General features: G+C 54.1%; 1 protein-coding gene across 3 annotated transcripts in view; it reads left to right on the top strand.

The window, feature by feature from the left end:
- Positions 1–4,958: 4,958 nt before the first annotated feature.
- The window catches only part of DVL3 (dishevelled segment polarity protein 3), a 74,933-nt gene continuing 66,053 nt past the window's right edge, over positions 4,959–13,838 (top strand). For 2 of the 3 annotated variants that reach the window (XM_075570876.1, XM_075570875.1), the window contains exon 1: positions 4,959–5,485. In XM_075570876.1, coding sequence (XP_075426991.1) covers positions 5,325–5,485 — 161 coding nt within the window. In that variant the 5' untranslated portion in view covers positions 4,959–5,324. The remainder of the gene's footprint in view (positions 5,486–13,838) is intronic. The other variant, XM_075570877.1, reaches the window with a different exon arrangement.

Here is a 13,838-nt window from a genome sequence, read left to right as displayed (position 1 = left end):
CTCGCTGGTACACGCGCTCTCTGCTTCTCGCCGTGGTAACGATCGCCGCAGCACAAAGGGTTAATGGCCCAGTGACCCACGGCCGCCCTGTAACGGTGACCCACTGGGAGACCCCGCAGAGCAAAGTGTACTAACGGCAGTGACATGTTTAAGGGCTGATACGTGAGTGACACCCAAATCTGGCACCTAGAAGTATTGTTACATTATTACTTAGTAAAAGTGGTGAGCGGAGGCTCGGAAGGGGGTTGATTTCCTCTGGCCGCTCCCTTTCGTCTGATGTCACTGTGTTTAACAAGAGTTTGCACAGGGAAAGTCCCCGATCTCCCTGATAAGGACAGGGTCAGATCAGGGTAAAAACACTGGATTGTCACACACTTCTTCATTCAGACGACCCCCCCAAAAATGAAAAACATGCTAATGGATCACATGTCTCGGACAGGTCCCCACACCTACCTCACCCCCAAATCACAGCGCACTTCCACCACAGCCCAGGATTCTGGGTAAAGATATGCAAATGAGCACTCTTGTTTTCACTTTTTGCTTCTTATCCATTTCTCGTGGCTTGTAGCCACGACCAGCTTCACAAGGCAGCGCCAGTTCCCACCCCCTCCCTGATGGTTGGCGCGGCTGTGTGTAGGGTTACTGGATATGCACTTCCGTGACCCATGCGTTGCTGTGAACGTGTAATACGGCAGGCCGGAGCGTAAGCGGAACCAACTTTAAGTTGATAAGCAGCAGAAAGTGACACTACATGGTCATTTGCATATCATTAGCCAGAATCCCTCGCTGCAGTGGAAGCGCTTTGTGATTGGAGGGTACAGTGGGTTTATGGACCTGTATGAGATGTGTGAATGTGCTACTAAGTCAGTGGTTTTCAAAACATTTTTGATTAAGGAACCCTATAATTATATTGTGAAATTCTGCGGAACCCCAACCCTCTCTAATAGCGTGTCTGAGATCAGATGCATTGTAAGGAACCCCAACCCTCTCTTATAGCGCGTCTGAGATCAGATGCATTGTAAGAAACCCCAACTCTCTCTCATACCGCGTCTGAGATCAGATGCATTGTAAGGAACCCCAACCCTCTCTAATAGTGCCTCTGAGATCAGATGCATTGTAAGAAACCCCAACTCTCTCTAATAGCGTGTCTGAGATCAGATGCATTGTAAGGAACCCCAACCCTCTCTAATAGCGCGTCTGAGATCAGATGCATTGTAAGGAACCCCAACCCTCTCTAATAGCGCGTCTGAGATCAGATGCATTGTAAATTCTTTTGTATTTTGTACAATTTTAAAATGACTTGAAAGTTGCAGGGAATATTTTACGGATGCCCGGGGAACCCAAGGAAGAACCAAGTGTTCTTTAGGATTACTGTACGATAGAGGGTTTTTATCACTTTTTACTCCCAGTACCATTTGCTTATAGAGCAGCAAACTGAGGTTAGGGAAGCCAATCAGATTGTTCAGGGGGTCCCGTTGCGTGCTCCAACGCTGGAGGGTGAAAGGCTCAGGAAATGCGGAATGACTTCTTCGTGGAAACAGTGGTGGATTTGTGGAATAGCTCCCCAAGAAAGGAGGTAGCAGGGCCAAATTCAAGTATTTGTAGGTGCTGGGCACTCTCATAATCGTAGGCCCCCTAGATAGATCTATAGATAAATGTTTGCATTGTATACAATGTATAGGTCCCATAATATAATCATAGATATATATACAGTAATAGATGACTGAAATTGTGTCTGATACCGTTAGCAGTATTGCCTTATGTAACTGTCCGGCTCTAATGTCCGGGGTGGCCACGAGTTGGTGGGGAGAAGGTTGGAGAAGATGATGGAGTGCGCAGGAGAGCTTTGTCATGATACCTGCGTGTTAGAACCGGCGTGCGGATACTGAGAGGCAATCTTCACTCGCATTGCTCCCAATTGAGAATGAGCTTTTGCAATAAAAGGAAATTGGAAGATGTAGCCCATGATTTTGCTAACAAAAAGAGCCCCAAACTTAATGTTTAATGTACATTTACTTAAGTCAGAGCTAATATCATTAAACTTAATTCAGATATCCAACGCTGGTTACACTACTTATTATTAATTCTTGATTATTCAAGTTTCCGTAATATCTCACAATTTTATTTAACGTTACATGCGTGTGTATTTATACTTCAACATTTGTAGACGTATTATTATAATAACAAGGTTTTGTAAAGTAATTCAATTAAAGTAAATTAATAAGTTTGATTTAGCAGCCTTTCTCATTTTTGAGAATTCTGAAAAAAAATTTTTTAGCCTAAAACTTTTGCCGAGGCCCTTGGGAAATCCAGGCCCCGGGGACTGTACCCATTGTGCCCAACGGATAATCCAAGCCTGAACGTTAGCGGATGATACAGTAAGGCAGGGGTGCGCAAACTGGGGGGCGTGAGATTCTCTGCGGGGTGGGGGGTGCGGGGTTCACAGAGGCCCCCCGCGCTTCTCAAAGGCATTTAAATGAACAGCCGGGTTAACGGCGAAGGCCTCTGTAAACTTAACTCGCCTTGGCTCAGACTTCAGGAGACGTTACATTATTACTTACACTAATAAAAAAAGATTGCGCCGCTCTGCAGTAAGGGACAGACATAAGGCTACGTCCTAAATACAAAAGAAAGGGTCTAATACGGTCTGTGGTTTTACAGCAGATAGGAAATGGACATACGGCTCACGTATTTCGTGTCTGTCGCCAGATTCCATGTTTCTATGCATTGCACCTTCAAATACATTAGAATCACACTGAGACCCTCCTCCATATTACCCCCACCCCCCCGAGAAATAGAAGCATTTTGGGAGAGGGATCTTTAAAGATGGCTGCTCTTGCTGGGACATGTGCAGCTCTGGGATTGTCATGGCACGTGGGCCCTGTTTTGCACATGTGAGGGATGACATGCAGGGGAAGGTGTCACAGCGCTGAGCGCTTTGACATGGGGAGTTCAGCCAGGACACATGTTCGGGGCGTGTCCTCACATGGGTGGGGCTTGCGCCGGAAGGCGTGTCTATTGTCGGCGCATGCGCGGTGGCTCGTGGTTGCCCGCGTGTGGTGCGCATGCGCAGAGGCCGACAGACGGAGGGAGACCGGGAACCGAGATAGACACACCGGGGCCGAGAGAGACAGCCGGGGACATCCAGTGTGACAGAGGCAGAGAGGCCTGAAACCGGACTATCTGTCCCCCCGCTCTCTCACACCGGACTGTGTCCCCCCTCCCACAGGCAGTCTCTTCACCCCCTCCCACAGGCAGTCTCTTCCCCCCCCTCCCACAGGCAGTCTCTTCCCCCCCCTCCCACAGGCAGTCTCTTCCCCCCCCCTCCCACAGGCAGTTTCTTCCCCCCCTCCCACAGACAGTCTCTTCCCCCCCCCTATCACAGCCAGTCTCTTCCCCCCCCTCCCACAGCCAGTCTCTTCACCCCCCTCCCACAGGCAGTCTCTTCCCCCCCTCCCACAGGCAGTCTCTTCCCCCCCTCCCACAGACAGTCTCTTCCCCCCCCCCCTCCCACAGACAGTCTCTTCCCCCCCTCCCACAGACAGTCTCTTCCCCCCCCTCCCACAGACAGTCTCTTCCCCCCCCCACAGACAGTCTCTTCCCATACCTCCCACAGACAGTCTCTTCCCCCCCTCCCACAGACAGTCTCTTCCCCCCCTCCCACAGTCACTCATCCCCCCCTCCCACAGTCACTCATCCCCCCCTCCCACAGTCACTCATCCCCCCTCCCACAGTCACTCATCCCCACCTCCCACAGTCACTCATCCCCCCCTCCCACAGTCACTCATCCCCCCCTCCCACAGGCACTCATCCCCCCCTCCCACAGGCACTCATCTACCCTCCCCCAAAAGGAAATCTAACACCCCCCCCCCAACAGGCAGTCTCTCCACCGCCACCCCAACTGTCACTTCCCCCCTCCCCCAACAGGCTGTCTCTTTTCCCCCCCCCTCTCCCAACAGACAGTCTCTACCCCTCCCCCCACCTCTCCCAACAGGCAGTCTCTTCCCCCCCCCTCTCCCAACAGGCAGTCTCTCCCCCCCCCCCCTCTCCCAACAGGCAGTCTCTTCCCCCCCCTCTCCCAACAGGCAGTCTCTTCCCCCCCCCCCTCTCCCAACAGGCAGTCTCTTCCCCCCCCCCCTCTCCCAACAGGCAGTCTCTTCCCCCCCCCCCTCTCCCAACAGGCAGTCTCTTCCCCCCCCTTTCCCAACAGGCAGTCTCTTCCCCCCCCCCTCTCCCAACAGACAGTCTCTTCCCCCACCCCTCTCCCAACAGACAGTCTCTTCCCCCACCCCTCTCCCAACAGGCAGTCTCTTCCCCCCCCTCCCAACAGGCACTCTCTCTCCCCCCCCCAACAGGCACTCTCTCTCCCCCCCAACAGACAGTCTCTTCCCCCCCCCCCCCCAACAGACAGTCTCTTCCCCCCCCCCCAACAGACAGTCTCTTCCCCCCCCAACAGACAGTCTCTTCCCCCCTCCCAACAGACAGTCTCTTCCCCCCTCCCAACAGACAGTCTCTTCCCCCCCTCCCAACAGACAGTCTCTTCCCCCCCTCCCAACAGACAGTCTCTTCCCCCCCTCCCAACAGACAGTCTCTTCCCCCCCTCCCAACAGACAGTCTCTTCCCCCCCTCCCAACAGACAGTCTCTTCCCCCCCTCCCAACAGACAGTCTCTTCCCCCCCTCCCAACAGACAGTCTCTTCCCCCCCTCCCAACAGACAGTCTCTTCCCCCCCTCCCAACAGACAGTCTCTTCCCCCCCTCCCAACAGACAGTCTCTTTCCCCCCTCCCAACAGACAGTCTCTTCCCCCCCTCCCAACAGACAGTCTCTTCCCCCCCTCCCAACAGACAGTCTCTTCCCCCCCTCCCAACAGACAGTCTTTCTCCCCCCCTCCCAACAGACAGTCTTTCTCCCCCTCTCCCAACAGACAGTCTTTCTCCCCCCCTCCCAACAGGCCGTCTCCTCTCCCCCCCAACAGGCTGCCCCACCACACACAGGCTCACCTCGACCCCCGCCCCCCCCAGGCCATCTTCTCTCCCCCAGGCCATCCTCTTCCCCCACAGGCCATCTTCTCTCCCCCCACCCACCACAGGCTCTTGTCTCTCTCACCCCCCCGCCCCTCCATATACAGGCTGTCTCTTCTTTTCTCCCCCACGTCACACAGGCTCTCCCTCTTCCCTTAGTGAGACTGCCTCCTCTCTAGTTAGGGGCCCCTCTGTGCCTCCATGGATCCCTACGTATGAGTGCCTGGGGCCCGCCCCACATCTGTATATAGTCCTTCTAATTCTTTCACACCCCCCTCACCGCCTCGCCTCGGCCGGGTCACCATGGAGGAAACCAAGGTCATCTACCACCTGGACGAGCAGGAGACCCCGTACCTGGTGAAACTGCCGGTGCCCTCCGAACGGGTGACACTGGGTGACTTCAAGGGCGTCCTCAACAAACCCAACTACAAGTTCTTCTTCAAGTCCATGGACGATGACTTTGGGTGAGTTACCTGCAGTGGTGACAGAATATGTGGGGAGGACAGTAGCAAGGGACATGTCATATGTGTGCCATACTTACTGGGCATGCAATATGGCTCGTGGTTACCCATATGCCCTGTGCCCAGTTTAGCAAACTGTTTACTGTGCATGTTATTTGTTGATCAGATGCCAACATGTTCTGTGTGGAGTACAATATGGAAATAATAGACTGTATACTTTACTATTTACATGTAACCCCATATCCTCACACACAGACAGGCTCTGGGTCTCAGTAGGGGACTGTTCCCTTGTGCTCGCTGAGGTTTGGATGTTGTTGGTTCTCTGAGGTTATTTGATACAAGAATATGGCAGTGTCTAAAGGGTGGGATGGGAAATCGGGAGCAACTCAGTCTCTTTCTGGAGTCCGAGCCCATAACTGAAACCCATACAGCTTAGGGAATCAGTCATATAACCGGGTCCTAACCCAATAATACAACGGCCAGAGTCCCAACCTGGTCGTAAAGCCTTCTCAGGCTTGCCCTAAATGATACAATCGAGAATTGCCACTTGTTAGGGTCTTGTGTGCTTATTCTTGAATGCCTGATTACGAAGCAGAACCCGAGGTTTAGATGAGGCCATTCTGTGCAGTGGTTCTCGATTTTCTGTTACTGTTCTTTATAGGGCATATCATTCTTTGGATGGATGACTGAATGTCCTGTTGGAACTCTCTCCCCCCTCTCACCTTTCTCTGTACCTCTCCTCTTATGCAGAACTGGAGTTCAGTTTTTAGCTTGTGTATTTTGGAATTTGGGGTGGGGAAAGAGTGTCTGTCTTATGAGATTGCTGGTTCCTGCAGTCTCGGTATTATGAACACAGTCTGTCTTTCACATCATTGACTGTACATTTATAGGTTGGCAGGATATGTATGGGGGGGGGGGGGAAGAGGTGTCTGTCCTTGTATTAGTGTTCCCAAGCAAAGGCACACACCCCCCTCTCTCACAGAGTAAAATCTTAAAATAACTTCGTTAAAAAAGAGAGACAAAATGGAAAGTGAGAGAGACGCCCAAAGGCCAAGCCAGCTTCTGCCACGCTAGGGGCAGCATCTTAATGGGAAGCAATTGTTTTAACTCCCAAAGTGTTGCTGGCCGCTCTGGCAGAGATGGGGTTGGAGTCTTGCCCGCCTTCTGTCTGGCAGAGATGGGGTTGGAGTGCCAATCTTGCCTGCCCTCTGTGAGAGATTGGGTTGCAGCGCCAGCCTGGCAGAGATGAGGGAATGCCAGTCTTGCCCGTCCTCAGCCTGGCAGAGATGAGGGAATGCCAGTCTTGCCCGCCCTCAGCCTGCAGAGATGAGGGAATGCCAGTCTTGCCCGCCCTCAGCCTGGCAGTGATGAGGGAATGCCAGCCTTGCCCGCCCTCAGCCTGGCAGAGATGAGGGAATGCCAGCCTTGCCCGCCCTCAGCCTGGCAGAGATGAGGGAATGCCAGTCTTGCCCGCCCTCAGCCTGGCAGTGATGAGGGAATGCCAGTCTTGCCCGCCCTCAGCCTGGCAGTGATGAGGGAATGCCAGCCTTGCCCGCCCTCAGCCTGGCAGTGATGAGGGAATGCCAGCCTTGCCCGCCCTCGGCCTGGCAGAGATGAGGGAATGCCAGTCTTGCCCATCCTCAGCCTGGCAAAGATGAGGGAATGCCAGCCTTGCCCGCCCTCGGCCTGGCAGAGATGAGGGAATGCCAGCCTTGCCCGCCCTCGGCCTGGCAGAGATGAGGGAATGCCAGCCTTGCCCGCCCTCGGCCTGGCAGAGATGAGGGAATGCCAGCCTTGCCCACCCTCGGCCTGGCAGAGATGAGGGAATGCCAGCCTTGCCCGCCCTCGGACTGGCATTTTTAATATTTCTTTCGTAGGTTAATCTTTAATTGCTGCTTTTCACATTTGGACCCCAAATTCTAATTGCTGGAATCTCTAACAGTACAAAGTACACAATAAGTGCGGCTACCTTCCCGAATCCGGATATAATGCGGCAGTTACTCCAAAGCTGCAGATTTATGTGTTTATTTGAACTTCTCAAACTCTATTTTACATTAAAAAATGTCCTAAAAAGTCAAAACTGATACAGTATCTAACAGTAAGTTTCCAATTAGACTGAAAAGTAAAGCGTGTTTCTTAAAACGATGGCACAGTACTGTTAATGTTTTAGGACAGGGGTGCTCAACTCCAGTCCTCAAGTGCCCCCAACAGGTCAGGTTTTCAGGATATTCCTGCTCCGGCACAGTCGAAGACTGCACGCCTGTGCTGAAGCAGGGATATCCTTAAATCCTGACCTGTTGGGGGGGATCTCTTGGACTGGAGTTCAGAACCGCTGTTTTAGAGGACTAGCCTGTGTGAGATGACGGTTGGTATCTGTGTGGGTATGTGCCAAGGCAGCAGGATACTGAGTATCGAGCGTCTGCTGAAGCTGCGTTGGCTGCTGCCTTAATACTAGAGCCGGGTCCGTGCTGGGCTTTGTCCTGTCTCCTCTTCTGCCGTCATTACAAAGCTCTGCCCAGGCCTTTGTGTGACAGCGCCCGACAATCAGCGCTGGTGTGACAGACACCCAGGGACCGTTTGGTGGAAGTAACCATGCCTCCTTCCCAGTGTAAACAGTGACAAAGGTTGCTGAACATTTGCTGGCATTGTAACCTGTGTATCCGGCAGCTCAGCGCGCCTGGGGGGGGGGGGGGGGGGGGGGGGCATGCTGCCTCGTGAGATTGTCCAACTACCACAAATTGGTTTCGCTTGTTTGTCGTGTGTGTATATCTTTATTTATATAGCGCAATTTATGTACATAGCGAGTCACAGCAGTGATACACGTGATATAACAATATTACACATCATGGGAATAAGCGCTTGAGAGATAAAAGTAACATTAGGAAAAGGAGTCCCTGCCCCGAAGAGCTTACACTCTATGTGTTACGTAGGGAGACAGTAGGTGGGTGTTCTGGTAAGTGTGTCTGCAAGGGGCCACGGTGGGTTGATGGGTGTATAGTATCGGCCACGGAGCTACCCATATGCTTGGCTAAGGAGGTGGGTTTTAAGGTAGGTCTCACAGGTAGAGACAGAGGGTGCCAGTCGGATTTTGTCACCTCTATCCCACTCGGACTCCCGCACCGTTAGATCGTCAGGCGGACTGTACCCGAGTCTAAACCCTAATAGTACAGGGGAAGCGCCAGCATATTCCATAGAGCGGTACTGTTGGGTTTGGTCAGTGCATCCCCATCGGGCCTGATACCAGCAGAATGACCTTTCATTTGTTTATTTGTTGTTATATGTCCAACATTGCCTTTTTAAATTCTGTGCATAGAGCAGGGGGGGGGGGGTGCAGCTCAGGTCCTCATGGCCCTCCAACAGGCCAGGTATTTGGGGTATCCCTGCTTCAGCACAGGTGGTGCAATCAGTGGCTCAAGACTGAGCCACAGATTGAGCCACCTGTGCTGAAACAGGGATATCCTGAATACCAGGCCTGTTTGGGGCCATTGAGGACTGGAGTTTGAGACCCCTGGTGTATATAATCAGTGGCTCAGGAACTACCTGTGCTGAAGCAGGGATATCGTGAAAACCTGGCCTGTTGGTGGCTCTTGAGGACTGGAGTTGTGCTTTTGGAATATAACTGTAATTAGGGGAGAAAGTCTCCGGCACTGTGTGAGTCAGGCTTGTGGTGGGAAAGCCACGGTGTGTAAACGACTTCCTGGTAGTTGAAATGTTGCATGCTAAATTAGCTCTGCACATTATTTGTAGAGCCTCTTCTGGCACTGTTGGGGTTCAGTTACCTTGTGCAGTCGGCTGTATGCTGCATTTGTGATACTGATACGTCGTTACCTGAATCGGGGCTCCTATCCTGTAGGACATGATGACCTGTCCTTGAGCCTGTGCTTGAGCCTGCCCTGTTTACCCGGGCTTGAGCCTACCCGTGCGTATAGCTTATGGGGGAGTGGTTTAGAGTTGCTTCTAATGGTCTCTGAAGAGGGGAATAGCGTTTGACGGTCCCCGTGGGGGAAGTTTTAGGTTTGGACATGTCCCGTTCCATCCCCGTGAGCAGTGCCACTTGAACCTGCCACTGCTGGAGCACGATGCTGTCACTTTAGCCCACGTCTGCCTATCCACAGGATCTTGTCTCCTTCCCACGGTTGCGATATTTCCGGTCCTGTTAGTGAGGAGACGCTAATCCCTCCAGCGTGCTGCTAAATTCATTATAAACATCCGACTATCTCAAGGGTGGACTTCAAAGACCACCAACAGGCCAGGATATCTCTGCTTCAGCAGGTGGCTAAATGAGTGGCTCAGACTTTGACTGAGCCTCTGAGTTTAGCCACCTGTGCTGAAGCAGAGCCATCCTGAAAACCTGACATGGTGCTGACCCTTGAGGACTCTAGTTGCCCAACCCTGGACTATCTGCTCCGGGTTTTTTTTTATTTATTTATCGTGTTTACTTCAACCGCTCGGACCCTGCCCCCTGGCCACTCGGACCCTGGCCGCTCGGACCCTGCCCCCCTGGCTGCTCGGACCCTGCCCCCCTGGCCGCTCGGACCCTGGCCGCTCGGACCCTGCCCCCCTGGCCACTCGGACCCTGGCCGCTCGGACCCTGCCCCCCTGGCCGCTCGGACCCTGCCCCCCTGGCCGCTCGGACCCTGCCCCCCTGGCCACTCGGACCCTGCCCCCCTGGCCGCTCGGACCCTGCCCCCCTGGCCGCTCGGACCCTGCCCCCCTGGCCGCTCGGACCCTGCCCCCCTGGCCGCTCGGACCCTGCCCCCCTGGCCGCTCGGACCCTGGCCGCTCGGACCCTGCTCCCCTGGCCGCTCGGACCCTGCCCCCCTGAATGACGAGGCTTTCTCCTGCAGTATAAGGGCCCAGACTCGGCCTCAGAACCAGCACCTCCCTTCTGGGTATTTAATGGGCTCGCCGGGTTTGCTGCCGTCGGCGGCTTTTTCTCTTCCCATATTGTGTCACCAAAAAGCTGTTTAAGCTTCTGTGCCAATTACAGGCCGAACATTTCTTTCTCCCTTCGTTTTTTCTTCTTGTTAATGTGTTTTATCTGTAGGACACTAATTATGTCACCTACACTTTAGCGATCTCATACAGATGGGTATAGCCATGCGTACACTGCGGGAGCCATATATACGTACAAGTGCAGCATGTATAAAACTAAACATTGGGCGAAGAAGTTTCTGGCCCAAAGAGCTTGCCATCAGAGTTGGTGTCGGGAGAATTACAGACACAGGAGGAGAACATGGAGCGCATAGCATGGTAGTGGGCATAATGGGAGGGGGCATCTGGGAGGGATGGGGGGGGGGGGCGAGGGGATCTGGAAGGGAGGGGGGAAAGGGGAGCTGGGAGGGAGTAAAGAGATCCAAAGGGAACAATAGATATATTTGGTTTAGGATTTTTTAGATATCCTTTCTTGCTTTTTCCAACACAATTCACTGACTGCCCCGCACCTCTGGAATGCCCTTCCCCTAAATACCCGACTAGCACCCTCTCTATCCACCTTTAAGATCTATCTTAAGACACACTTGATTAACGAAGCATATGAGTAGCTCCGTAGCTGATACTATACACCTGATACATAAAGCTTGGCCCCCTGCAGACGCACTTACCAGAACTCCCTCCTACCGTCTCTATACGTTCTCCCTACCAACCAATTAGATTGTAAGCTCTTTGGAGCAGGGACTCCTCTTCCACAATGTTACATTTATGTCTGAAGCACGTATTCCCATGATCTGTTATTTGTATTATTTGTTATTTATATGATTGTCACGTATATTACTGCTGTGACGCGCTATGTACATTAATGGTGCTATATAAATAAAGACATGCATACATGCACACATGCACACATGCACACATGCACACATTTATTATTAAAACCCAACGCTCCCATCAGGAGATGTAAGTGTTTGACGTATTAAGTGTCCGGGCGGTTAAAATGGAGCTCTCTGTAGAGCCCAGTGCAGTCTAAAGGTTACCATGACAACTAAGAAAAGCATCAATTTAAACACTAAAAAACCTTAAAAAAAAATACCTCTATCGCGCTCTCTCTCTGAGCGGGCGCGCTCTCTCTCCCTGAGCGGGCGCGCTCTCTCTCTCTGAGCGGGCGCGCTCTCTCTCTCTGAGCGGGCGCGCTCTCTCTCTCTGAGCGGGCGCGCTCTCTCTCTCTGAGCGGGCGCGCTCTCTCTCTCTGAGCGGGCGCGCACTCTCTCTCTGAGCGGGCGCGCTCTCTCTCTCTGAGCGGGCGCGCTCTCTCTCTCTGAGCGGGCGCTCTCTCTCTGAGCGGGCGCTCTCTCTCTGAGCGGGCGCTCTCTCTCTGAGCGGGCGCTCTCTCTCTGAGCGGGCGCTCTCTCTCTGAGCGGACGCTCTCTCTCTCTGAGCGGGCGCTCTCTCTCTGAGCGGGCGCTCTCTCTCTCTGAGCGGGCGCTCTCTCTCTCTCTGAGCGGGCGCTCTCTCTCTCTCTGAGCGGGCGCTCTCTCTCTCTCTGAGCGGGCGCTCTCTCTCTGAGCGGGCGCTCTCTCTCTCTGAGCGGGCGCTCTCTCTCTCTCTGAGCGGGCGCTCTCTCTCTCTCTGAGCGGGCGCTCTCTCTCTCTGAGCGGGCGCTCTCTCTCTGCGCGCTCGCTCTCTCTCTGCGCGCTCGCTCTCTCTGCGCGTGCTCTCTCTCTGCGCGTGCTCTCTCTGCGCGCGCTCTCTCTCTGCGCGCGCTCTCTCTCTGCGCGCGCTCTCTCTCTGTGCGTGCTCTCTCTCTCTGAGCGGGCTCTCGCGGGCGCTCTCTCTCTCTCTGAGCGAGCGCTCTCTCTTTCTCTCTGAGCAGGCGCGCTCTCTCTGAGCGGGCACTCTCTCTGAGCGGGCGCTCTCTCTCTCTGAGCGGGTGCTCTCTCTCTCTCTCTCTCTCTCTCTCTCTCTCTGAGCGGGCGCTCTCTCTCTCTCTCTCTCTCTCTCTGAGCAGGCGCTCTCTCTCTGAGCAGGCGCTCTCTCTCTGAGCAGGCGCTCTCTCTCTGAGCAGGCGCTCTCTCTCTGAGCAGGCGCTCTCTCTGCGCGCTCTCTCTCTCTCTCTGCGCGCTCTCTCTGCGCGCTCTCTCTCTCTGCGTGCTCTCTCTCTCTGCGCGCTCTCTCTCTCTGCGCGCTCTCTCTCTCTGCGCGCTCTCTCTCTCTGCGCGCTCTCTCTCTCTCTGCGCGCGCTCTCTCTCTCTGCGCACGCTCTCTCTCTCTGCGCGCGCTCTCTCTCTCTGCGCGCGCTCTCTCTCTCTGCGCGCGCTCTCTCTCTCTCTCTGTGCGCGCTCTCTCTCTCTCTCTGCGCTCTCTCTCTGCGCTCTCTTTGCGCTCTCTCTCTGCGCTCTCTCGTTTCTCTCTCTCTGCGCTCTCTCGTCTCTCTCTCTCTGCGCTCTCTCGTCTCTCTCTCTCTGCGCTCTCTCGTCTCTCTCTCTCTGCGCTCTCTCGTCTCTCTCTCTCTGCGCTCTCTCGTCTCTCTCTCTCTGCGCTCTCTCGTCTCTCTCTGCGCTCTCTCGTCTCTCTCTCTCTCGTCTCTCTCTCGTCTCTCTCTCGTCTCTCTCGCGCTCTGCGCTCTCTCTCTGCGCTCTCTCGCGCTCTCTCTCTGCGCGCTCTCTCTCTCTGCGCTCTCTCTCTCTCTGCGCTCTCTCTCTCTGCGCTCTCTCGCGCTCTCTCTCTGCGCCCTCTCTCTCTCTCTCTCTCCCTTTCTCTCTCTCTCCGCTCTCTCTCTCCTTCTCTCCATCTCTCCATCTCTCCATCTCTCCATCTCTCCTTCTCTCCTTCTCTCCTTCTCTCCTTCTCTCTTTCTCCGCTCTCTATCGCTATAATCTCCGTGGGGAATATACTACCAGTATAGACGGGCACCTTTTATATAGGGTTCTGGGGGTATTGCTGCTTTACCACACCGACCGCGTCAGACAATAGGTGACGGCAGAGAGAATAGGAGCGTGACATTATTAGGGACTGCCGGCTGGTGACAGCGCGTGTCATGTGGTGGCTGTGCTTTTGCGTGACATTATTAGGGACTGCCGGCTGGTGACAGCGCGTGTCATGTGGTGGCTGTGCTTTTGCGTGACATTATTAGGGACTGCCGGCTGGTGACAGCGCGTGTCATGTGGTGGCTGTGCTTTTGCGTGACATTATTAGGGACTGCCGGCTGGTGACAGCGCGTGTCATGTGGTGGCTGTGCTTTTGCGTGACATTATTAGGGACTGCCGGCTGGTGACAGCGCGTGTCATGTGGTGGCTGTGCTTTTGCGTGACATTATTAGGGACTGCCGGCTGGTGACAGCGCGTGTCATGTGGTGGCTGTGCTTTTGCGTGACATTATTAGGGACTGGTGACAGCGCGTGTCATGTGGTGGCTGTGCTTTT

This window comes from Ascaphus truei, chromosome 14 (genome assembly GCF_040206685.1).
Source record: "Ascaphus truei isolate aAscTru1 chromosome 14, aAscTru1.hap1, whole genome shotgun sequence".
Classification (NCBI taxonomy): Eukaryota; Metazoa; Chordata; class Amphibia; order Anura; family Ascaphidae; genus Ascaphus; species Ascaphus truei.
Note: the sequence above shows the minus strand (reverse complement) of the source record. Positions and strands in the feature narration are given on the sequence as shown.